Raw genomic sequence first — 25,715 nt, 5'->3', positions numbered from 1 at the left:
TGTCTCGAATCATGTGACAGTATCAAGCACAAGATTTAGTAACAAAGACAGATCTTTTTTCACTGTTTTCAGATGGCGTGTCACAGACAAATCCAAGGGGGAATCCACTTATGTTTAATGACTGAATAACAACAGTAACTGTTACCACAGCTGATAACTGTTGGATACAAAAAAGTCACGGCTATCCTTCCTGTAGAAAAAAGTCTAGTGACACCTTCCTTCTCATAGTGGGTGATACATTTCTTGTTAGTAGTCCTGACTTCTTTCTTGATGTGCCAAATTTAATTTGCTCCAGGAAAGCTGAAAGGGTGAATGTCACTAAATACCAATACTCTTCTTACAAAGTGTTGCTTTTCAGTCAAAATGCCATTAATCTGGTAGAACATCAGTTGGGAGTATGGAGAGGCTTGGTCAGCAGAAGGCACCAAAATTGGCCTTATCATTCAGTAATATGCAATATAATTTTAGATTTGTATGAGATTTTCACCTGTGGGTTGTTGTCCTTAATCTGTGTGCTTGCAATGAATTATTGCTACTTAACTTCTGTTACTGTATTACTTTTCTAGGAAAGTTTTATAGGTTTACTACAAGACATCTCTTAAAGTTATCAGTGTTTTTATTTTTTTCTCATATCAGAGAAAAAAGCCTAGAGATTTGAAGGTCTGGTACTTAGATGTGTGTAAAGAAACACCTTCAACTCTGTAAAGAGACCATTCTGCAGTGGTTAATTTACATTTTTCTTATATTAGGTTGATTATTTTGGAGATTCATCTCTATTACTCTGTATCTGTCAACACTGCATTTCATTTGCCACGTGGCAGCTCATTGATCACACAGATCTGTATCCTTTTGAACTTCACTTGCTGCTATGTACGTGTTCATCACTCACTCTGATTTAGTGCATCATCAGCAGTTTGAATTAGTTACCAAAGGAATCCCTGCTTCCTTGTGATAAATTAACTGCTTTTGTACTTTAGGCTTCACATTGTGAAGAAAAATTTCCATACAGTTCTTTGGATAGACAGTGTCTTTTTTTGGTGCTGTGGTCACCATATTGAAACAAATTGGTCAATCTTTCAGAAGATCTGACTGGGGAAATCTGGCATGCAGGCTGTTAAATAGAGCAAGGTTCAAATTTCAGACACTTCTTACTCTCATAAAGCTGGCTAGTTAGACTGAGCTTCTTTCATTTACACTGCTTAGTATTTCCTACTTTTTAGACATCTCTGTGCATACCTATGCTCTTTGAATTGTTGCAACACTTAATGTGGAGCTCTATCTAAAACTTTCTAGATTTAAAATAGAGCTCTAATGTGCTATCTTCTCTATTGTTCACTGCTTCTATCCAAAAGCCTACTACTTTTATACATTTTATTAAACAGACTTAAATATACCCATTTTATCTGACCTATTTATTATATCTTTATTCCCAATTCAGGTGTATACTGTTAAAAATTGAACGTCATTAAAGACTTGTTAATGGAGTTTTCTGTAAAAACAAAAGGCTTACTTCATTAAGCCTTAGGATTAGGCTTAATGAAGTAGTCTTCTGTGATGCTCTCCCTAGAACAACAGTGAACATGGAACTCTCTTGGGTCTTCCTCAGCTCAGTGAGAAGACACAAACTTTTGCTAGCAGGCAGTAGCACCTTCACAGATGTCAATCTTCTGATGTTGTAGTTCTGCTGTCTGGTGCGTTTAGTATATGATGAGTGAAGTGCTTTTCTGCTAATTCAGCATCCGTTTGCTTGGGTTTAGAAGAGTGCAGAGTATATGACTTTGAAAAACATCATGGGTCATACTGGCTGTGACCTGTACTTTAGAGCTACTGATCCCTTTATTTTTTAAACTCTTCCACTTTTACTGACAGTTGTCAACAGAACAGCTTGAGTTTGTTAAAAGCAGGACATAGGAATTCATAGGAAGTCTCATAGGAGCTGACATCACTGTTTTCTGCACTGCATGTCATACGAGACTGACAACATCTTTTGTCCTTTCTGGCCCCTCAGCACTTATTGTTCTTCCTTTTTACATCATTCTGGATTTTAGGTTTACATTTTTAAATGAATTCAATGCTATGAAGTTTTCCTGTAGCTTTTTGCACCACGAGTTAAATAGCTCAGTAAAAGTTTACCTAATGAATCTTTTGTATGTTGCAGGTCTCCATGTTGTTTTTTTTTTTCCATTGAAAGTGTTAAGATGTGCAACAGAGTAAGGGCCAGGCCAGTATCTCTGTAGAAAATTGTTCTTCCTCACGTGGATTTGGAGTATTCCACATACATTGCAAAATACTTCTGTTTAAAGAAAAATTATGGTTGAGGATGCATAATTACATGTAGAGTTATTGAGAAATGCTAAAGGTAATTTAAAGTTAATTGCTTCCTCTTTTTCATACATCTTAGCCTGGGCTTCTGTTTACGCAATTGCCCAGTATTTTCTACACATGGCAATGTCTGATACAACTCACAAAGTGGACCGTGCTAACTTAATTGTACTGTGCCTTTTTTTCCTCTAATAGATTCATAGAGTCATAGAATCACAAGGTTGGAAACGACCTATAAGATCATCTAGTCTCCTCATCACCATTGCCACCACAAGCACTGAACCATAATAATTTTCACTCATTTTGTAGCCCCTGTTTGTAACTACTGCATATGATTTTCTTAGTTGCCAACCATCATGGTTTCAGAACATATTACTAAATTCAGTGGATAGAAGACATCAGCCTCCTACGAAGGGTAGTAGTGATGCTAGGGACCTATTTATAAAGGAGATCTAGGTCCACAGAAATGTAAGTTAAAAGGTACATATCTGTGGAATATACAATAAGAGATAACCAGTACAGCATTTTTTCTGTCATGTTTCTCATCACTTACAGATCAGAGCAGTTTATGTGTTCAGAAGTGCTTCTTTCACTGGTGTCATCTTCAGTTGCTGGGACTCAACATGGTTGCAGCTCAGCCTGTAGAGGTATTGTATAGAAGCAGTGCAGAGAAAAATTCTTCCTAAATTGCTGCATTATAGAAATATTCCCATTTGATTATATTAACTTATTTCCCCACTTTCTGATCTTCTTTTTGTTTCCCGTGTATTTGAGTCACGTGTTTTTTTTTCCCAGGCTATCAGAGTGCCTTTGGTCCATAGAATAGATGAAAGATGGGGGAGTTGGGCTCTTTGATTTCTGTTTAAAGGCTCTAACCTCATCCTAAGCTGAAAGAACTGTGAACTAGGCCATCTAAATTTGATCGTGTTAAGAAAAAACACATCTGTAAAGTAAGATCACTTTCCTTCTTGCCTTTAGATCTCTGTTGCAGTGCATGAAGATGGTAGAGCTTTTCAAAGAAAAGAGTGCCAAGAAAAGGCAAAACTTATTATTTCTCCATACTTTTATTCTGTTGAATAAAATTTTGAATATTCAGTCTGGGACAAACATTTTGAAGATAGGATTTCAGCTCAGTGAGATGGATTGAAAACTGGCTGACTGGCAGAGTGCAGAGGGTCGTCGTTGGTGGTGCAGAGTCTGGTTGGAGACCTGTAACCAGTGGTGTCCCCCAGGGGTCTGTGCTGGGTCCGGTCTTGTTCAGTATCTTCATCAATGACCTTGATGAGGGGATAGTGGCCAACCTCAGCAAGTTTGCTGATGATACGAAGTTGGGAGGATTGGCTGACACGCCTGAAGGCTGTGCTGCCATTCAGCGAGACCTGGACAGGCTGGAGAGCTCGGAAGTAAGAAACTGGATGAGGTTTAACAAAAGCAAGTGTAGTGTCTTGCTTCTGGGGAGGAATAATTGCATACACCGGTACAGGTTGGGGGATGATCTGCTGGAGAGGAGCTCTGCAGAGAGGGACCTGGGCGTCCTGGGTGGACGACAGGTTGGCCATGAGCCAGCAGTGTGCCCTTGTGGCCAAGAGGGCCAATGGCATCCTGGGGTGCATTAAAAAGAGCGTGGCCAGCAGGTCGAGGGAGGTGATCCTCCCCCTCTACTCTGCCCTGGTAAGGCCTCATCTGAAGTGCTGCGTCCAGTTCTGGACTCCCCAGTACAAAAAAGACAGGGATCTCTTGGAAAGAGTCCAGCAGAGGGCCACAGAGATGGTGAAGGGCCTGGAGCATCTCCCCTATGAAGAAAGGCTGAGTGAACTAGGTCTATTTAGCCTTGAGAAAAGACAACTGAGAGGGGATCTAATCCAGGTTTATAAATATCTGAGGTGTGGGGGCCATAATGGTGAGGCCAGTCTCTTTTCAGTGGTGAGTGGAGACAGGACAAGGGGAAACGGCCGGAAACTGCAGCATAGGAAGTTCCGCACAAATGTGCACAAGAACTTTACGGTGAGGGTGACGGTGCACTGGAACAGGCTGCCCAGGGAGGTTGTGGAGTCTCCTTCTCTGGAGATATTCAAGTCTCGCCTGGATGCCTACATGTGTGACCTTGGGAACCTGCTTTGGCAGGGGGGTTGGACTCGATGATCTCTGGAGGTCCCTTCCAACCCCTACAATTCTGTGATTCTGTGATTCTGGTCAAACTGGAAGTGACAAAAGGGAGTGCTATATGTAAGGAGTTGTAATGGCAAATGCTGCTAAACCTCAGAAGCAGATGAAGTTCCCAGTGCCAAATGTCAGAGCAAAGTTTACAGTCAGTGTCATGTTCATGCTGTTACTCATCTATCAGAAAATGTTGGTTTATTTCTCCATTGTTAGAACTTCTTCCAAAAAGTAAGACAATTATTATAAACACAGCTTAAGTTGTTAAATGTGTTTCTTCAGAACGTGATCACCCTTTACAACATTACAATCAACCATATTACATATAATGCGTACATATCCATTCGGTATGCTTTCAATAAGCTTTATTTCCTTATTTTGTTGCATGGAGAATTCAATTATGGCTATTTTCTCCATTTTTATTATAGGAATTATTAAGAGAAGGAATTGCAGGTATGAATTCTCAGATAACATCAGCAGGCTGAGTGGCTATTTAAGAAAATGCTTTCTTTTGGAATAAATTATACTGTTTTCCCAGTACAAGCTTACTAGCAACTTCATCTCTGTTGCTATGAAGCAGCACAATGGAATTTACACAGTGCTGGAAGTATGTGTTTTACTGTGATTCTGCCATCCTTGTGCAATCAAAATTTCCATTAGCTCTTCAAAAGTCAGTGGGAATATTTCCAGCACAAAGATTGCAGGATTGAACTCCAAGTTAATATTTAGTACATGTAAGAAAAGAAATGTCTACTTCTGTTTAACCTGATGGAGGGTATACAAAATAAAGCTGAATCCCTACTGGAGAAAAGAAGCTGTAATTGGAAATCTCTTTCTCTACACTCAAAGTTAAGTTACTGTAGCAGCCAGTAATATATCCACAGCAAGAGAAATGTAGAGATGAGTCATAGGTGGAATTTCTATAGTCCAACCAGTGTAAGCACTATGGGAAGGACATAGCTCCAAAGCATACCAGAAAGTACCCTCACTGCCTTCCTATGAGTTCCTGTGCTGCTCCAAACTCATGTTCCACTCTCATTGTCATTTGTTGAATTTTGATTTGATCACTTTTGAGAAAAAGCAAAGACAGTCTTCCTGTCAGGATCTTGCTGTTTTCCTTAGCATCTTAAGCAGGTTGTCCTCAGCAGTGTCCCAAAAAGAAGGCTTCAGTTCAGTGTACTTGTGTTGTCTATCTGTCTAGCTGAGGACCCCCACAGGCTTGAGCTGGAAAAGAGTTTCATTTATAGGTGTGCTTTGACTATATTTTGAGGACGAAATTTGTTGAGGTAAATTGAAATAATGAGGCCACAGACTTAAAATATGACAATATAATGTATCAGTTTTTACAAGATTTTACTACTTGTTATAGTGCAATCTACTTAAACAGTGAGGATTACCAAGTGGATTGTTAAAGAAGCAAATAGAATTAGGTAGACGTAGTAGCTTGTAGACAGATGTAAATGAGAATGATTTTTAAAGGGTTCTACATTTTGCAAAATTAAATGCAGCTTTAATCACTGTACTGCAGGATAGTCTTTTGCACCGTGTTTATTAGATCAACATAACCAACATAAAACATAGCAAAGTTGAAGCTCTGCTGTTACTGCTTCTCCATCTGTTACTCACTGTTAATGTAAAAATGTTGCAGGCTCTTGTGATCTAGACACAGTGACATGCAAATCATGTTTATATACGTTTTCTTTAAGAGATTTATGGTGACCTCTTCACAGTAAGTAGTAGTGATTTCTTTCTGATTTTGCGGTTTCTACAGAAAAGAGTATTGTGGAATAAAAAGCACAGACGATTTGGATTGTTAGCAGTCTCTGGGCATATTTCAAGTTAATGCAGAGAAACAAGCAGCCAACTTGTCACAATTAACAGGTGCTGTCCAAATATCTCTGGAAAAAGTACCATCACTTTTTGTTTTTGTTGTAAATATATTTATTGAGCAATATCTGGCTTTAGGCTCAAATACGTTGTGCAACCAAACAAGGCAGAACTAAAATGAATGAACAATTTCAGTCAAATATATGCAGTTCAATTTCAAAGAGTACTTTATTCCTGTAAGGTTTTTTCTTAGTTCAGTAGTTTAGTGCCACTACCAAATAATTCATCAAATACATTTCCCCTTAAAGCCAAGCTTAATATACTAGCAAGTGTCTCACTGCATAGCAGACACCATCAGAGTCTGCTTGGCAAATAACTCTGCAATCCTTCCAACAGTTCCCTTTGGACTTCTAATGCAAATTGTTCTGCCACCAACCTGTGATTGCTATTGTCATATTTCAAAATAGAACCTCCTTCTTCGTGTTAATAGCTAATAGGTGAGGCTGAATTCAGAAAGGCAAATGAAGCTCTCAGTATAATAATTCTTGATCTTTCAATATGGATCCCAAGCAAGGCAGGATAAATTTTGACTCTGAAAAATTGCCTGAATACAAATTTTGAATCTTTTATTTAGATGCCCCATTCACATTGAATTCACTGAGTTGTAAGGCACGAGATTTATTAATTATAAAACCGTGTGCCTTGAAAGTATTTGGAGACTTGATTCTTCTCTTATGTTGGAATGAAAATGACAAGGCTACATTGATTTCAGTTGGGTTACTTCTGATTACAATTCTGCTCTCTTCTTATCAAGAGGAAGTAGTGCAAAGCAAATAGTCCCAATGACTTAAAGATGGCTTTCTGTTCCTCCTTTCTCTTACTAATTTTTCTTGAGTCTCAGGCTGAATAGAGAGCTGTTTAGGACAGGGCTCAATCCTTTAAATGAATGTCACATTTGCAATAACATGGATGAAATATTCTCAGCATTGCCCTAATTCCATTCCCACTGAAATTAATGGTAAAAGTCTGACTGATCTATATAGCTCCAAAAATGTCAGTTCTGCTGATCTGATGATTGTTATAACACATAGGAGTAATGAATTACAAAGAAAAAGGATTCTATAATTATGCTTGTATATTCAGCATCATTGGTTCTAGAGAAAATTAAGATTTATTTCTGGATGTGGGTCCAGTATCACTCTTCCTGATTAGTAGTTACAGCTTACTGTTCACATATAATGATTTAATTGTATATATGACGTGTTGACAGTGGATATTTTCCACTGTCCACTGCTGATGATTGTGAGCATTCTATCACTGTTATGTGTGGAAAAAATAAAGGTCTGGGATTTCAGCTGGTGTACATTGATGGGGTTCTACTGATTTCCATCTCCAGGATTTTATGCGTTGCCTAAGATACTATCCCAAAGAGAAGGCAAAACACAGCTGAAGTGAGAACTTGCATGATAGATCTGAAGTATGCTTTTAGGCTGCAATTTTTAACCAATTCTGCATTTGTATCTGGAAGTTAGCTAAGATGTTGCTTATACATAAGGTGTTTTAAACGTGATTCTCCTCCTACATTCTGATGTTAGCGGCGTGAGATCAAGGGCAAAAAAAAAGCAGCATCTAATTGTCAGTGTCTGCTAGGTAACATCTGGTAGCCTAAGATTAAGTACATAAATTCCTAGAAAACTAACGCACTGGATTTGATAGCCAGAATGTTAGAGGCTGATTTCCACCTGAACTAAATATTTTTATTCTTTACTCTAAATCTTTGATCAGATACAGCAGTTAGATATAAAAATGTTCAACAAGAACACATAGTAAATTGAAGGAAAGAGAATAGGACCCAGGAGTAGGCATGAAAGACAAACGAGGGAGAGAGAGGCAGAACTACTGTTTCCTCAGCCCTGAAAAATACGGACATTCAGAAGAATGTTTCCATGAAATATGTTTCTAGTTTTTCCTCTTTTGTCTCGTAAAGCAGAATTCTCCCAGTTATTTTTTGAGAAAAAGTTATTCAATGTTAATCTGATTTAGATCTCAGCACTGCTCATGTAAGTCGGGATCCATTGATTGGTTCAGTGAACTAGTCAGCTTTATACAGATAAACTGAGAAAGGAATTTGGTCCCAGTTATAGATCTGAAGTCTTACTGAAAGTAAAATATATGTTTGGAGGCTTATTTCCCCCTTCCACTTTTGTGACATCTTCACATTTATCAGTAACTCCCTTTTATTAGTTGTGAGTGTTATCGTATTTGGATGGTCGGGTAGTTCATTTCCTCGAAACCAAGCTCAACGCTAGCAGTACTGAGGGAACTAAGATTGCAAAGGGATAAAAGACTTCTTCCTTTAAAATAGTCTTCCTTTCTTAAAAGAAGTCTAATGCAAGGAAGGTCCTACAAGTTTAATCAATACAATATTACTGAAAACATCTTTCAAAATCCTTCAGCACTTTTCAGTATGTTCTCATTTTTACTGCTGTTCAAGCCATCTATTTCAATATTCAAGTAATAAATTCTAGTAATAAAATAGTTTTGAATTATTTTTGGGGAAAGATTAAGATTACTCTTTAACAAATTATTACGTAATAATCCAAAGCTTGGGATTTTTTTGCTAGATCTTTGATTCTGCTTGTGTAATAGTTGGAATTTGTTTTCATGGCACAACAGATTTTGGATTTCTTCTTGGTATCTTTTATTAAAAGTACTAAAATAAGTGTCACAAAACCACATTGTCTGATTACATATTTTATTGATAGAGGTGAAAGCATCGTGGGGTGTGTGATTAATTTTCATATTAAGTAACACCATGTCAGGGTCTAGAAACTTTCTACTTTCCCCTTGTCAAAGAAAACATTTAAAGGTGACATTAAAATGAGAGAGAAAGGTGGATGTGTAGAAGAGCTGCTTTGAATCTTGAAAGTGGTTTTCATGCCACCTTTTCTCCTTACATACCCTACGGTTATAGGAAAGTGGCTAAGGCATCTCTCCATACTCCATGCTCCAGTTGATAGAACAGCTTTTGTAGATGCTAGACAAGCAATTTTGTGATGCAGCCAGATAGTTCTGGACATACGTGGTTATAAGAAAGCTGCTTTAAGTCACTTTACCACCTTTGGAGCACTGCTGAGCACAGCTTATATTCAGGCAGCAATGGTTTTAGTGCCGTCTTTCTTTCATGTTCTGTGGATTGCGTCTCCTGTTTGCTTTAGTTCTTTTTTATTATTCAATGTAGAGTTGAAGGTATGGCAAGTATTCCTGCCCTTGAGAATTACAGTGAACGAGAATGTTTTTTGTCCCTTTGCAAGCTACCTAAGGCTTAGATATGGATCCCCAGAAGGAACAATGGATTATGTTCCTGCTTGTTCCATCCTTAGAACTAACAATTAGGGTCTGGATTTTGATTGCAGTTTTAATACTTTATGGAATGTATTTGATGTAGATGTGTAGAAGCTTCTTCTTATTTTATGTTGAGGGACTGTCCATGATAGGTACTGCAAAAGAAACTACCAATGTGTTAAGACTGGGTCATGGTAACCCTCTCTACGCTGGAAGTCATTAGCTTGAATTGTGAATTGGCAGTGTAGTGGAGAGTTCTGGTGGAGTCCTCAGTTTAAAATCAAACTCTGGTATGAGGACACTGACAGTAGAGATCTGTAAAAGCAACGATTTGGAGAGAATGGAATAGGACAGCAGTTCACTGTCTCTTCTGGTGTCAGAGCTAGACAGCAGCAGATGAAACCAGCAGACTGACAGATGGTTGAAACAAAGCTACCTTCACACAATAGTTCACTACAGCGTGACATTTTTTTATAATGTATTGGAAATGCTCAACATTTATATGGGTTCAGGAAGTGATTAGCCAAATTCATGGAAGATGATTCTGAAAGCAAAGATTAATCTGCTCAGGATTCATTGTGCCATGATTTACTAGATGCTGGCGGAGCATAGTGGGGATGTTTACCCAGTTTTATACCCTTTCTTGTTGTCTGCTACTGGTTACTATTGAAAACAGAACACTAATAGCTGAGGACTTTCGATTTGACTTATTTCAGTATCTTTGCAAAATCAATGAATCATAGAGTTACAGAATATCCTGATTTGGAAGGGACTCACAAAGATAACCTAGTTCCACACAGGAGCCCCCAAAATCTAAACCCTATGTCTGAGAGCATTGTCTAAATGCTCCTTGAACTCTAGCAGCTTGTGGTCACGACTGCTGCCATGGGGAGCCTGTTCCAGTGCCCAACTTCCCCTATGGTGATGAAACTTCTCCTAATCCCCAATCTGACCCTCCACTGATGCAGTTCTTGCTGTTCACTCAGGTGTGTAACTGTCACCAGAGAGCTGCCCCTCTGGTCCCCTCTTCAGGAACCACCATAAGGCCTCTTCTCAGCTTCCTCTTCTCTGGTACCTCAACCGCTTCTCATACATCTTGCCCTTCAGACCCTTCACCTTCTTCATAGCCCTCCTTTGGATGCTCTCTGATAGTTTTATGTCCTTATGCTGTGTCACCCAAAACTGCACACTGTAATCGAGGTTTATGCATATTATCACTTTAAGGTTGCTGTTTGTATAGTATGTGTTAGGTACCACTCCTAGGTTGGCGTTGTGCATGTGGTCTAAATGTATCTTTATTGAAATAATTAAAATATCTACAATCAAGTTGTGTTTTCTTAAGACTGTGTATTCTTATGTTGTGTTCATTGTATTTTATTTCTTGATAAATGTTATACTTATTTTTGTTTTCCATGATATAATGAACATGTTAGATTGGAGGATAATGAATTTTTATAAGTCAGTGATGATCTATATCTAAACCTACCAATGTGTGTTTTGATAGCTAAAAAGATAAAAGGAAAGAAGCATTTAATAAATTTGTAGTTTCTCTGGATGCAAAAAAGCAAAAGTCTAAATGGTAGGCTGGTAAAAAGGTTGATTGCCTGTATCGCATAAATCCTCAAGTGTCCCACTCCTTTTATTTTGCTGTGTAACAGTTCTGAAAACAACTCAGAAGAACCGATACATGCTGCATTTTCTAGCGCAATTTAGAGTGCACACGTACATTTGGTGTTAGTTCTTTATCTTGCCCTACTTTTGTTTATTCCTATTTTAGCTTTTTAATTTGGAATTCAACTTCTTCAGCTTTGAAAGGTATTGAATATTTCACTGTGTCTCAGATTACTGTATTTTTAGACAAAATGGAAGCACAGTGTGCTGTAGGTGCAGCCTGTACTGTATTGTCTTTCTTCCAAGTTATTCTCATGACATTGTGAAGACTAGGCACTGCATTTAGAGAGTCAGTGTTCTTTTTTAGCCTTCCTAGCGTGTGATTAAGTGGGAGTTGCTGCCTGTTGTACTATGAGTCGTGTGACAAGAACTAAACCCGTGACAGGTGCTACAGTATGTATATCAGAAAATTTGCTTCCCAAACACTAATTATTCCCAAAGTATTTTACTGCACACAAAGCACAGATAACAGAGTCAGCAAATTTATCTCAGTTTTATCATTGTGTTGTAAATTAGGGTTTGTCTCTTACCATTGTGTAAAGATAAGATGGTGAAAATTCAAGTGCAGCAAAATCTATTGATCCACCATCTCTGTTATGTGGTGTTTTTTTCCCATTTAATTCTTCCAATCAAAATGCTGGAAATATATGTTATTCAAACAGTCACTGCTGAATTTCACTACTGCAAATGAATGAGCTGTTGTCTAGTGACAGAACAAGGTAGGAAACAGTGTTGTTTCTCCAGGTGACCGTAAAAAAAATAGAAGCATGTTGTGCCTGAATAGCCCAGACTCAACTTGGTGATATGCTTCAACTATTAATTTTGAATGTTAATTTGTTATGATTATAGCTTATCAAACATTATATTTCTGGTTGCTGTGGGAGAAGAATGGACTCTCAGCCACAGGAACTGTTAATAAGTGAAAGCATTCAATTTTTATCCCTCTCAAACCTTCAGTTATATATGCAGTGAAAACATACCTGTGCTTTGTTCCAGCCAGCCCTTTTCCACTGTATCCTTCCACTGTGAAGGCGGAGAACCTTTGTGATAAAATGTTATATCCTACATTAGCAACGTTAGGTAAATCTCTCTATGTAAGAGTTTGCAGTTCTGATGATAACCTGTTGCTCAGTTAAGTCTTTTGCTACAACTCTAGCAATCATCAGAGTGAGCGTATTGTTAATACTAGACACAGAATGTCTCCATCTCAAATAGTGATTGGAACTAAGTTTTAGAAGCTTCTTCTTTTCATTGTGACAGTTGCCCAGGAATCCATTCTGAGAACAGGCAATTATTTAAAAAATGTATTCAAAATTTTTAGTTTATAGAGTGACTTACAAAGAAAAAAAAGAACATTGAATGTTGTAAATGAAATTCTTAGCAACAATTTTTGCATTGTAAACTAGCTTAAGAAACTGTTTATTTTCTCCCTTAGGATAAACATATTGTATATTTCTAGTTTTCTGACAAATGAAAACATTAATGTGATTTAACTTATACTAGCAGTGATTCATGGCTCTAGTTGTTTGGCTTGTGTATAGTAATACTGATTTGTATTTTTATTTTGTTTCTGTAGGACTATTTAACCATTCACAAATATGGCAATGCAGCCAGAAATGATCTCTGGAACACATTGTCAAAGGTAAAATGCTTTAAACTATTGCACTGAGGATGAAGCAGGAATATACTGTGGTATTTCTCTTGGTAAGCTTAGGACTGAATAGAACATAATGAGATCTTCAGACCCCAGAGCAAATTTAAAAATCGATGCAAAGAAATTCCATTAGAGTTAACAGAACAACACTGACAACACTGAAATATGCTTTCTTCAGTATTTTAGTTCTTTATTATGTCAGAATATATTTCCTTGCTTGTGCTGTGTCACTGATGTGCAGTAAAAGCTAGTTTGTGGAACCTACTGTCATTGCCTTTAGTGGTAGCAGGGTGAGGCCCATAAGCTGGGAAGTGCGTGAAAATGCTGCACCTTGGCATTTACATCAGCTATGTTTTTTATTTTTGTATGGAGTTATGATTGGTGTGAAAGAAAAAATTACTAAAGCTTTAAAGTTTACTCTAAACAAGTAACTATTTACTGTAATATTAGGTGTCCTGCAGAGGATTCTAGTTTCTATGTCCATGTTCCTTTCACTGCTGCACCCACACTTGGTTTCTAGTCTCAGTTCCAGTATGTATTTAAGGGCAGAGCTTGAATTTCAAAAGAGGGAGCCAACCATGCCTAGATTACTTGCGTACAGAGCTACTCTGGACACCTCAGAAGAGAGACAGAGTGTAAGAGAATGTAGAGGACAGAAAGGAAGTTTGGGCACAAGTGCCAACTCAAGCCGTACATAAACATGGCTGTCTAGTAACTATTGACACCAAAACTAGCATCCAGCTGGAGTTTAAGATATATATGTTTATCTAGATTAGCAGGTATCTATGAGTCTTCCAGCTACCACAAGAGATGTCCATAGCTGCTCTGTCTCTACCAGTTCTGTGAAGATGCATTGAATACTGTAGGACATCTCAACTGACATTTGTTAAATAAGAACAACTAGAGTTCCAAAAGCCTACTCAATATAATCAGCAATATGATCAGCAAGGTATAGACAGTGATTCAATTGACTAGCCAGTAGATGATGAAACTGAACCACTAGGTGCTTTAGGATGAGCCCTGGTGTCTTCCTCTGGTAAAGCCTTTGGGGAAATGCTGGGCAATGGGAGGGGGATGATCATATTCTTGAAAGAGCAGAAGAACCCACAACTAATAGAACAAAAACAAGACTTCATTCTGGACCCTAAATACTGGGGTTACATGTATGCTTAATTCTATTGTTAAGCCTAATAATTACTTCTTTCTCACACATGTTTGTTGTCAGCCTCTTTTTTTCTAATATTGCTTCTCCAGTTCAGAAGACTTCTTGCTGATTTCTGCTCATATTCATCAGATGTTAATTCGTCTGTGATCAAGGGCTACTCAGCAGTTAGACATATTTCTGTCACTGCATAGCTACTGATGCCTGTCATTCTCATATCCAGACTCATCTCCCATGAAGCTATAGCATCTCTTTTTATTTCAGATGAAAGTCTAACTGTAAACCAACAGCTCATTGACACGCTCTATCAAATATGAACACATTAATCCTACAGTGTTATGACATACAGTTTTTGAAGGAGCTGGGGATATTGTTGTATGCATGGTCTCACTTTGGACAGGAGGGATAGTATTTTCAAATAAGGGCAGACATTTGATTTTCAGAACAGAGAAGCTCTATATTTTCAGAAAGCAAACACTTTGAAATGTGCCTTACGGCAAATACACACAAATACTGTTAAAAATATGTGGGTTTTTTTAACATTGTTTGGTCAATAATATCTTCTGGAAATAGACAACCAGTACTTCTGTTGTGCTTGTAAACGCCCTATAAAGTGGATTGTTTCTTCCTTTCCAACAAAAGTGCTCTAATGATTTGTAAAAATGTTGACTTTTCTCTATGGAAGATTGCTCAGTATTTAAGATACACAGACAGTGTTGATGTAATTTTGCAGTTTATGTATATTTACTGATTATGAAGGTGGGTGTGTGTGCATGTGTGATATTTACAAAACCACTGAAATTAATTATATTCAGCTAGGATGGAAAAAAAAAAAAAAAGTTTTACACGTTGGATTCTGGTTCTGCTTCAGCATACCAAAACTTTTCTTTTTTCTTGAAGGCTTTAAAAAGGGTTGGAAAATCTGTAAATATCCAAGAAGTAATGGATCAATGGACGCTACAGATGGGTTATCCTGTTATCACCATCATGGGAAATGAAACTACGGACAATGTCATAGTAATCTCCCAAGAGCGTTTTGTTTATGATAGTGATACTAAAACCAAGGATTCTGGCCTTGGAGACAACAGGTACTTACATTTCTCAATGAATATCTTTTAAGAGTCTGTAGTTCTTTACGTGCTTTTCGGTGTATTTTTGTTAGAGTTGACTCTGCAGGAAGCTGTGCTTTGCATGGAATTAGTAGCATGTTGTGGCACTTCCATTTGAATTTTATTAAAGATTAGACTAGTTAAAAGAATTGACCAAAATCATTAGAGTGATAGAACAAGATAAAGCTTTAATGTGTCCATTTGCATTCTGACAGCTCTATTTCTGACTTCTATGCTGTCTTACATCATGCTTCTGTTTCCTCTTCATCTTTTTTGATTTTGTCACACTTCATGAAATAACTTGGAATATGGTTGGAAGGTCCGATATTTTTTTAAGAATTGCTTGGATTAGACTTCCTCCATGCTTCTAGGTTAAGTAGGAGATGTTACCACATATTGGCTAGGTATATTGCTTGACCTGGAAAGCATCAAGAGCTATACTGGACTGCTATACATGACAGGGAGTTCCAGTTGTTCCAATTTTTAAATCAGCAGGTTTGCAGGTCCACTGACCAAAATCAAGAAGCACTGACACATCTCCACCTCTGTCCTTTTTTGACTTCTCATATTGATTCCTTGCCAATCTCAGGTGACTCCACCCCATTCCTTTGTCCCAGGAACAAACTGATGTTCCTTGATCACACTGGGGAATCCTCATCTTGTTCAAAGCAATTCTGCTGTGATATTTTAGTGCCAAGCAGTTAGAGCTGTTTGTAGGGCATTACAATTCATCCTTAGAAGCTTCCACATTCACTGCTTCTTGCTTAGTGTGAAAGAAGGCATACTCTGAACCTTGAGTTCTCCATGTTTGTCCCATAGATTTAAATCATTAATACCGAATTTTGCTTGATGCATCTGAAGTTTATAGAATATTCCTGGCTAAAAATATAAAATATAATTACATATACTGGGAAATATTTATAACTAACTCATTGTCTTTTTATAAAACAAATACTGTAGAACTCAAACATGACACAGTAATTGTTTTTTTTTTTTTCCTGGCTGCATTGGAACAATCTAGTATGGTATTAAGTATTTAATTTCTGCACCCATGTATTTCCATATAAAATATTAGTGGATTTATTACTCAGAAAACAGATATTAATATTTTTTGATTGCTTAAAACAGAGATGTTAAGCCTTCTAAGTATTGTGGAGATATTAAACAGATTTGTCGGGTAGTCAGCATTGATTGTATTAACTGCTACTGTAATTCATGAGTAAAGACTACTGGGCATGAAAACATTTTGTACGGTAGAATATTAGGAGTGAGAAGTAGACTCTTAATAGTTTTATTTTCACACATGACATTAATTCAGAATTCATAGAATCACAGAATTGCAGGGGTTGAAGGGACCTCTAGAGATCATTGAGTGCAATTCCCCGCTAAAGCTGGTTCCCTACAGTGGGTTGTACAGGTAAGCATACAGATGGGTCTCAAATACCTCCAAAGAAAGAGACTCCAGAACCTCTTCGGGCAACCTGTTCCAGCGCTCCGTCATCCTCACTGTAAAGAAATTCTTCCGTGTATTTGTGTGAATATTCTTATGTTCAAGTTTTTGGTCATTGTACCTTGTCCTATCACTACACACCACTGAAAACTCTGGCCTCATCAGATTACCCCCCGCACTTTAGATATGTATAAATATTTATGAGATCCCCTCTCAGTTTTCTTTTCTCCATGCTGAACAGACCCAGGTCTCTCAGCCTTTCTTCATATGAGAGATGCTTCAGGCCCTTTATAATTTTTGTGGCCCTCCACTAGACTCCTTCTAGGAGATCCCTATCTTTTTTTGAATTGAGAAGCCCAGAACTCTGCACAGTATTCCAGTAGCCTTACCAGAGCAGAGCAGAGGGGGAGGATCACCTCCTTCCATCTGCTGGCTACACTCTATTTAATGCACTTCAAGATACCATTGGCCTTTTTGGCCCCAATGGGACACTGCTGGCTAATGACCAGCCTGTTATCCACCAGGACCCCTATGTCCTTCTCTGCAGACTACCTGTCCAGCAAGTCATTCTCTAACCTGTACTGGTGCATGTGGTTGTTCCTCTCTAGGTGCAGGACTCTTCACTTGCTGTTGCTGAACTCATAAGATTCCTCTCTGCTCAACTCTCCAGACTCTTTAGGTCCTGTTGAATAGCAGCACAGCCTGCTGGCATGTCAGCCACTCCTCCCAGCTTTGTATCATCAGCAAAATGGCTGAGAGTGGACTCCATCCCATTATCCAGGTCCTTGATGAAGAAGTTGAACAAGACTGGACCCAGCACCAACCCCTTGGGCACACCACTAGGTACAGGTCTTGAACTAGACTATGCCACTGATCACAACTCTCTGAGCTATGCCAGTCAACTAGCCAGTCAATGGTGACTCAACAGAACAGGCCGCAATACTGACCCCTGGGGAACATCACTGGTGAGCAGTTGTCAGCTGGATTTAACTCCATGTACTACCACTCTCAGGGCCTGGTCATCCAGCCAGTTCTTTACCCAGCAAAGAGCGCACCTGTCCAAGTCATGGACTGCCAGCTTTTCTAGGAGAATACTGGGGAGGGCAATGTCAAAGGCTTTGCTGAAGTCTAAGTAGCCTGTCACCAACCGGTCCTTCCCTAAAAAGGATGTGGCCATCGTGACAGCATTCCAGTCATGCTGTCTCACTATGTCTCCATGATCACAAGATCATGGCTCTGTGATTGCACACATCTCTAAATCTTCCTGTTTATTTCTCATGCTGTGTGCATTAGTATACAGGCACTTTAGGGAAGAGGGTGCAGGTGTCCCTAGAGGGATACTAGAAGATTTCATGTAGGCATACTCACTCTTGGGGTAGATAGCCTTCTGGCTTTTGTCATTAGAGGCAGCTAAGAAACATTTGTTACTGTTGTCTTGGCTCATTCCTCAGTCTGTTGCAATGGCATTGCCGTTATGTACCCTGCCTCTCAATTCCTTCAGTTTAAAGCACGCTTCACTAAGTTAGTCAGCCCGTTCTCATGAATTGCCTTTTGCCTTCTAGACAGGCTGATTCCATCCTCCCTAACAGTTTATAATCTTCGTAGAAGGTTCCATTATCATAAAACCCCAAACCTTTATGATGGCACCAGCCACATAGGTAGGACTTATGTGTATTATGCATCTATTCCTGGCTTTCCTCCTTCTTCCAACTGGTAAAATGGAGGAGAAGATAACCCGGGCTCCAGTGTTTTTCAGTTGCCCTCCCAGGGCTTTATAGTTCTCTTTGATTCTTCTCACATTCGGCCTTCCAGCATTGTTTGTATCTACATGGAACAGCAACAGCACAGTAGTCTGTGCTCTTGGTGAACTGTGGCACCCTTTCATCAGTGTTTCGAATCTTGGTTCCGGGAGGCAGTAGACATCTTGAGACTACCTATCAGGCCGGCAGAGGGGAACCTTGGTCACTTTTAAAAGTGACCCACCACAAGCACCTGGCACTTCTTTTTATGAAACTTCAATCCGTTATTTGGAGATAATGTGGATGGGTAATGTTCTGCACCAACAGAGAAAAATATGCTGAGTTTCTTAAGTGATTTTGCATAAACATTTTACTATAATTGTAAGTTCTAAACAATGTGAAATTCTGTTCAATGTAGAGCACAGAAAAAGAAGGTATCAGAATGGGCTCTGTCAGGAGTTTATTGTCCAAATAGACAATACAGTACATATGTGTATCTTCTTTGGCAAGTCTGTTTACTGTCTTCTTCCTACTGTCTCAGATTTGTTTTTCTCTGTGCTTCCATGGTATTGTAACCTCAAATGAGAGAGGTCCCTAGCCTAGGGAAGGCTTTGCAGATGAAATGTTTACTCCAGAAAGTTAAATGACGGAGCTAGTTTGCTACCTCCCAGTTAGTTATTTGAAAGTCATTTTATGTAAACATAATAGCAAAGAGTGGGAGCCATATGCTTTTAGCAAAAGATGAAACTTTCCTATTCCATTCATCTTTCAAAAAGTCACTCACCATTTTATATTAAAGTCCTATGACTTAGTTATAAATAAGAGTCTAAGGTGTTAGAAAAATGAGCTTACCATTCACTGCTGTGCATGAGATTTGATATGCACAACGCCCTCATGTCATTAAATGTCCTTTCCTGCCATCGAATTAAGTAGAAAAGCAAGATTGACAGGCTGAAAATAAATTTAATCTTTCTGTCTGCAGTTCTTTTTGTTGTTGTTGTTCTCTTTTTTTTTTTTTTTCATTGAAAAAGTCACTTTTTTTCAATTCTTGTGAAAGTGGTAGATAGGGAAAATCACACTAATGGGATGTCATTTGATAGTTCATGATATATTGCTCCCGTTGTTTTTTTGACTTTGCAAGAACTGGATCTTATGTGAAATGATAAAAGGGGCTAGTTTTTCTGCAAAGACACAATGTGGGTCAATAACTGGAATTGAAAAAAGACTCTGATGGACACTTGGAGCAGTGTCCTGAGTCTGCTGGTCATTATGGCCAGGGAATTGCAAGGGTTTGTTGGAACCAGATAGCTCAGATAGGTCTTACGGGAGGCACAGAAATGTACATAACATGAGGCTGAAGGCTTGGGGGTTATGTGTCAGTAGCCTATCTCTTAGTGCAGTAAAGTCAGTGTTCATACTCCTTGTGTGACCCATGAATTCAGCCTTAGATGGATGGCTTCCTGGGAAACCATAATAGTCACTACAAACAGTGGGGAGCAGATTGCATTTATGCCATATTTGGGGCCCTGCTCTTGCAGAGCACGTGTCATTGACTTTGTTAGGATAGTTTGTCTTTCAATTAATCATGACTATAATTTTAAACACTGTAAATAGTAGGACTGTACAAAACACAGCAAAATGTACTGGCTCAAGCCTTTCCAGGAGTTTATCATCTAAATACACAACACAGTATGTACTGGAAGGCTCAAGGGAAGGCTCTTAAAGCATATATCTGCCTCACAGTCATAAATCATCCAGAGGTGGGGCTGTAGTTTAGCATGGCACAGCAATAAACGGGTGCATTAAAAAGAGCATGGACAGCAGATGGAGGGAGGTGATCCTCCCCCTCTCCTTGCCCTGATGAGGTTACATTTAGAATACTGTGTCCAGTTCTGGGCTCCCCAGGTCAAAAATGACAGGAATCTTCTAGAAGGAGTCCAGCAGAGGGCAACAAAGATGATAAAGGGCCTGGAGCGTCTCTGATATGAGGAAAGGCTGGATCTGATACCTGGATCTGTTCAGCATAGAGAAATGAAGACTGAGAGGGGATCTGATAAATGTTTATAAATAATTAAAGGGGGAGGGAGGTAAATAGATGAGGCCAGGCTCTTCTTGATGATGTGTGGCAATAGGACAAGTTGTTGTGGCCTAAAGCTTGAACATAGGAAGTTTTGTACTAAAATACAGAAGAACTTCTTTACAGTCATGGTAAGGGAGCACTGGAACAGGCTGCTCAGAGAGGTTTGGGAGGGACTGGGGACAAGGTCTGCACCAGAGGGTGGTGAGCATGGCCCTAAGCTGCTGGAGTTCAAGGAGTATTTGGAGAACACTTCTTGGCATAGGATTTGAATTTTGGGAGATCCTGTGTGAAGCCTGAAATTGGACTCAATGATCCTTGTGGATCCCTTCCAACTCAGGTTATTCTGTGACTTCGATTCTCTGAAAGAGTTGGTTTAGAGTAGATTTTTCAGAGGGATTTGCATAAGAAATGGAAATAAAGAGGTACATGAATATTCAGAATTATATAACTTCTATAAGATCTCTGTGCTTCTCTGCATGCTATATATTTATGCAGCAGTTAACTATTAAAATGAAATTCAAAGTAGCACATTCCATTTGTTTCCCTAAAATCTTACAGAGGCATGCTCACAAGCAGGCATTTTTTTCTGAATGAGAAATAGTTAAAATAAAAACTGTTGATACCTTTGACAGTGTCTTACCTCTAATCCATTACTATAAGTGTCTTTAATTTTACTGTGGAAGAGAATGAATAATTATAGTTAATTTTAAAAATAGTTGATTTTTCCACATTGTGTATAATTGAAATTGTCATTTCTCTGAAACTGCAAAAAAGTATGCCTCAAGATACACACATATGTATCTACTGTGATTTATTTGTATGCCTAGAATTGACTGTATGGCATTCCAAGCACTAATGCTTAGCTTGGAATTACAGAAGGTACACAGTTTCAGTTTTTGCAAAGTGGGCATATATTTTTCTTGACAGTCATACCTTTACATTATAAGCATTTTTATTTTGTGAAGAAAAAAGCTAATAATGACAGACACCATTTCTAGGAATAACATTACTCAGCAGGGGCAAAGTCAGTGAGCTTTATTTTAAACATCAAAGTCTGCAGTAGAACAGTTCAGTTGCAATTTCATTTTATCCAAGCAAAAATTTAAAATTCCAGTAACAGATATGTAGTTCATATTCTTCTCCTGAGTAACAATCCTTTTGGTATGTGTAGGTTCCATCCTGCACTCATGTAAACCTCTCTGAGAACGGATTATTCACTTACATCATTTGAGTCTACAGGGGATGAGGTGATATTCCATCTGACAGGGTTCAGTGGTTTTCCCTCCTGACAGACAAAGTTATGATTTTAAGATACCAGACTCATCCATCATTACAAGAATGGCTCGCAGATATGACAAGAAATCTTATGAAAAATAATCTGTGGTCTAGACAATGAACTAATCAGCTTTGATGAAATCCATAAGCCATTTATACGCTGTATTGAAGGGTAGACAAGAGCTTTTTGGTTATGAATATGTTTTGTATTTTAAAAATATGAAGAGCTTGTCTCTTCAAAAGAAGAGAAATAACTTTTTCAATATTATCAGTATAATTAAGTTCACATTACTGAGCTAATATTAACTTGTATAGAGTTCTTATCATGCACACTACTTCTGTAGCCAAGTTGTTTGTTCGAGATAAGGTACCAAGGGGAAACGTCTTGCTACACACTGAATAAAGCTAGCTGTGAGGAAAGAGAAAAAAGAAAAAGGTACAAACTGGGATATGGACAACATATTCATATGTGCTGAAGTGCAATAATCCTTGGTGCCTTTCTCCACGTGGTTGGTCAAGGGAAAATTTAGTGGAATGTCCCCTAGACAGGGACATGACCAACAAAACTGGACTCCTGCATCATGCACCATGTAGTAATAACAAATGAAAGGAATTACAAGTAGCAGCAGAGATGCTTAGCAGTCACTCGAAGATGAATGACAAACTGCAGAATTATTTCCCTTCAATTCTCTTCTGAATTTCTTACACAAAGCTCATATATGCAGGCTTTGCGGAAAAAGTCTGTGCTTGTCCCTTCACAGGTGATTATTTGAATAGTGAAAGCCTAGCTGTGTTTAGATATTGCTGTGAGTATTCTTACTTGTTGGCATAACATTATAATGAACAGAAATGGGAAAAATACACTGTCCACTTATCATCTGAGGGGTTGGTTAAACATAAATATCTTATAGCAATCATGGAATAATGTATCATATGTAGTATTTATAATGTGATTAAAAAGGAACAGAAATACGGACCATATTGTTTTATAAGCAGAGGATTTATTTACCAAATATTTTCTTATAGTGGAAAGACTTCCCATCTCGGGGAAATATTCTCTAATCTTCCATTTTCTCATGTTCTTTGAGTGTTTTCTTGTTGAGCCTTTCCTTTTTGCTACACCTGAAAGAATAAGCTTACATCAGCATTTATGTTAGAAACCACTTGTGTGTTGCTACCTAGGGAGTAGATGTGGTACTCTGGGTCATCTTGTCTAACCTGAGTGTCTCTTTATCAGCTGTGGTAACAATGAAGGGAATGGGGCTCTGGGAGAAGAAGGTACTTCATGTAGTAGAGACAGAGGAAATTGAATGATCAAAAAACAATTAAAAATCAACAGGCCTTAGTGAAGCACAGCACTGTGTGTGAACACAGCCAGATACTGATTTAACCATATTTTTTTATGGTCAAGCAGGTATTTGAAAATATTTATTCTTACAGAAGAATGAAAAAGCATGGGGAGCTCCTTCTTTTTATGTGTACTCTAGTGTAGGGTGCGACTCTATGACACTAGCAGATTTTATCCTTCAGTATGTTTAGGGACCTTAATCCCAGCAGCCTGACAGAGCATAGTGCTTGCAGAGTCCTTCTCAAAAGCAGCAGACGTAGCTTCTGTGAGGGACCCAGAGGAACCCTGCCTGCCTCAGGTACCTGTGGGAGCATTGTTCTTACTGTTGGATGATTGCAGTTGCTAGCCCAATAGTTGTAGCTCACATTTTGCCTGCTGCAAAATTTCATTTGTTTATTTATTAGTTTTTTTATTTATTTTCGTTTGGAAGTCAGTGAAGTCTCATGTCATGACCCTTTGTTTCTGGAAGCCTCTTCTCATTGTAGCGGTATTATTAAATCAGAATAGAGAGCGCTTTTAAAATTTGTTCATGCATTTTTGTGTGCTGATGTATCTTAAGGAAGATTTTGCTGCTAGCAAAGATCTCAGAAATGCCAATTTTAATTTAACACTTTATTTCCAAAACTATTTCACAGCTTCTGTTTATGAGAAACACTTTCATTAGGCAAACATCCAAACTGCTCTAATGCGCAGGATATAGGCAGCATTCAGTGTTATAATTTGCTGAATGCTAGAAAAGATAAAAATGGGATACTGTGTCATTGCTTCCTTTGTGGTGGCAACACTCGTATCCTGGCAGAAGTTAGGCTGACAATGAAAAGCTGCTGGTGTATTTTATTATCACTGCGGACTATGTCCCTTTCCTCATCTTATTTGCTTATATTGACTCTTGGGAATTGCTAGATACCCAAACAAGTTAATTAGCACACATTAATTAGATCAGTTTCATGGTGAGAAAAGGAGTGTGTACTTGAGTGCAAGCAATGTATTTTAATTCAGAGCAAGATGAGGAGGTGAATCGGAGAATTGGGGTGACAGTGTTAGTGGAGAGCTGCCCAACATTCAAGAAGAAAAGGGAATACAGTGTGGCAAGGCAAGGCACAGCCTGGAGCATTAAAATGGTGGAGCTGCACTAGGCAAATGCAGAGAACCAGAGAAATGAAGGCAGTCAAGATAACGGCTTACTGAAGTAAAGAAAGGTTGAGGAAAGCACTGACGGCAGTTGGATGACAGAAGGGTAATGGGAATGATGAAGGTGGATGAATGTCGTATGTTTTTGGGTTTGATGAAATAACTTGTATGCTTCATTTTTTTACCACTTCTTCCTGTTGCAGTCTTAAGGGAAAAAAAATCTCTTATTGGGAACTTATCTTTGCATTTGAGACTTTGGGGTCAATAATAGAATCTCAGATTTTATTGAGAAGATATTTTGGTTGGAGGCTGTTAGGGAAATTTACCGAGGAAGCAGAAACTGCCATAGGAATTATATTTTAATCTTGGTTAAACTCATAATGTTCTGGGGAAAAATCAAAATCAGACATTTGAATACACTAAAAAATGCTTGGATCTGAGTTTCTGAAAACGTGTTGGAGGACGATAGACATAGATACAATGCTACTCATATTCCTGTAGCTGACAAGGGTATCACAGGCAGTACTAGTTCGTACTCATCCCATAAAACATCCTTCCGCTCATCATAATGTTCAGATGTCTCAGATCTGCGCTCTGTATGCTCTTGAGTAAAGTACAGCACAGAGACAGCGGGTTGCGTGGTCAGCACCACGTGTGCAATTCTGCAAGGACATTTTACACTGGAGCAAGACCTTACACAGCGTGCTGCAGAGAGAGATGAAGAGCTTTTACTGGAGAGTAAAGAGGCAGCTGTTGGAGTACACACTTAAAACCAGCTTCTTTCTGTCTCTGACTCAGCACCCAAAATTGCTTGTCACTTTCAAAAATGAAGTCTTTTGTGTTCTGATGTAAAAAGGTTACGTAGGGAGAGGAAAGAATTTGTAGTATTTGTTCTTTGCCCACAGCATTTTTCTAAATTCAGTAAGGTACTGTACTTGTGCTGACACTGAAATGAGTCAGTTTTAAAGAGCCCCTTAACATTTATAACCATTTTGTTTGTAATTTGTTTTGGTATGAAATGTTAAGCTAAAACTACACCAAAGTTTGTAAAGGTTCAGCAAGAAGATTGTCCCCCCTCTACTCTGTCCTCATGAGGCCTTATCTGCACTACTGCATCCAAGCCTGGGCCCCCAGCACAAGAAGGATGTGGAGTTGTTGGAGAGGGTCTAGAGGAGGACCACAAAGATGATCAAAGGGCCAGAGTACCTCTCCTGTGCAGACAGACTGAGGGAGTTGAGCTTGTTCTGCCTGGAGAAGGCTCTGGGGAGATCTCACTGTGGCCATCTAGTACTAATGGAGAGACTGACACAGTCTGCTAGTGATAGGTTTAGGGGAAATGGTTTTAAACTAGAAGAGAGGAGATCTAGGTTAAATGTTAGGTGGAAATGTTTTACTCAGTGTGGTGAGATACTGGCGTAGGCTGTCCAGGGAAGCTATGGATGCCC

General features: G+C 38.7%; 1 protein-coding gene across 1 annotated transcript in view; it reads left to right on the top strand.

Moving 5' to 3' along the window:
* TRHDE (thyrotropin releasing hormone degrading enzyme) overlaps positions 1-25,715 on the top strand; it is a gene marked incomplete at both ends in the record, with an annotated part of 207,291 nt that overhangs the window by 121,262 nt on the left and 60,314 nt on the right. Inside the window, 2 exons of the mRNA XM_079538556.1 lie at positions 12,899-12,964; positions 15,039-15,226. Of these exons, the coding sequence (XP_079394682.1) occupies positions 12,899-12,964; positions 15,039-15,226 (254 nt within the window). The remainder of the gene's footprint in view (positions 1-12,898; positions 12,965-15,038; positions 15,227-25,715) is intronic.

Source organism: Tetrao urogallus (genome assembly GCF_951394365.1).
Source record: "Tetrao urogallus genome assembly, chromosome: 1".
Lineage (NCBI taxonomy): Eukaryota > Metazoa > Chordata > Aves > Galliformes > Phasianidae > Tetrao > Tetrao urogallus.
Note: the sequence above shows the minus strand (reverse complement) of the source record. Positions and strands in the feature narration are given on the sequence as shown.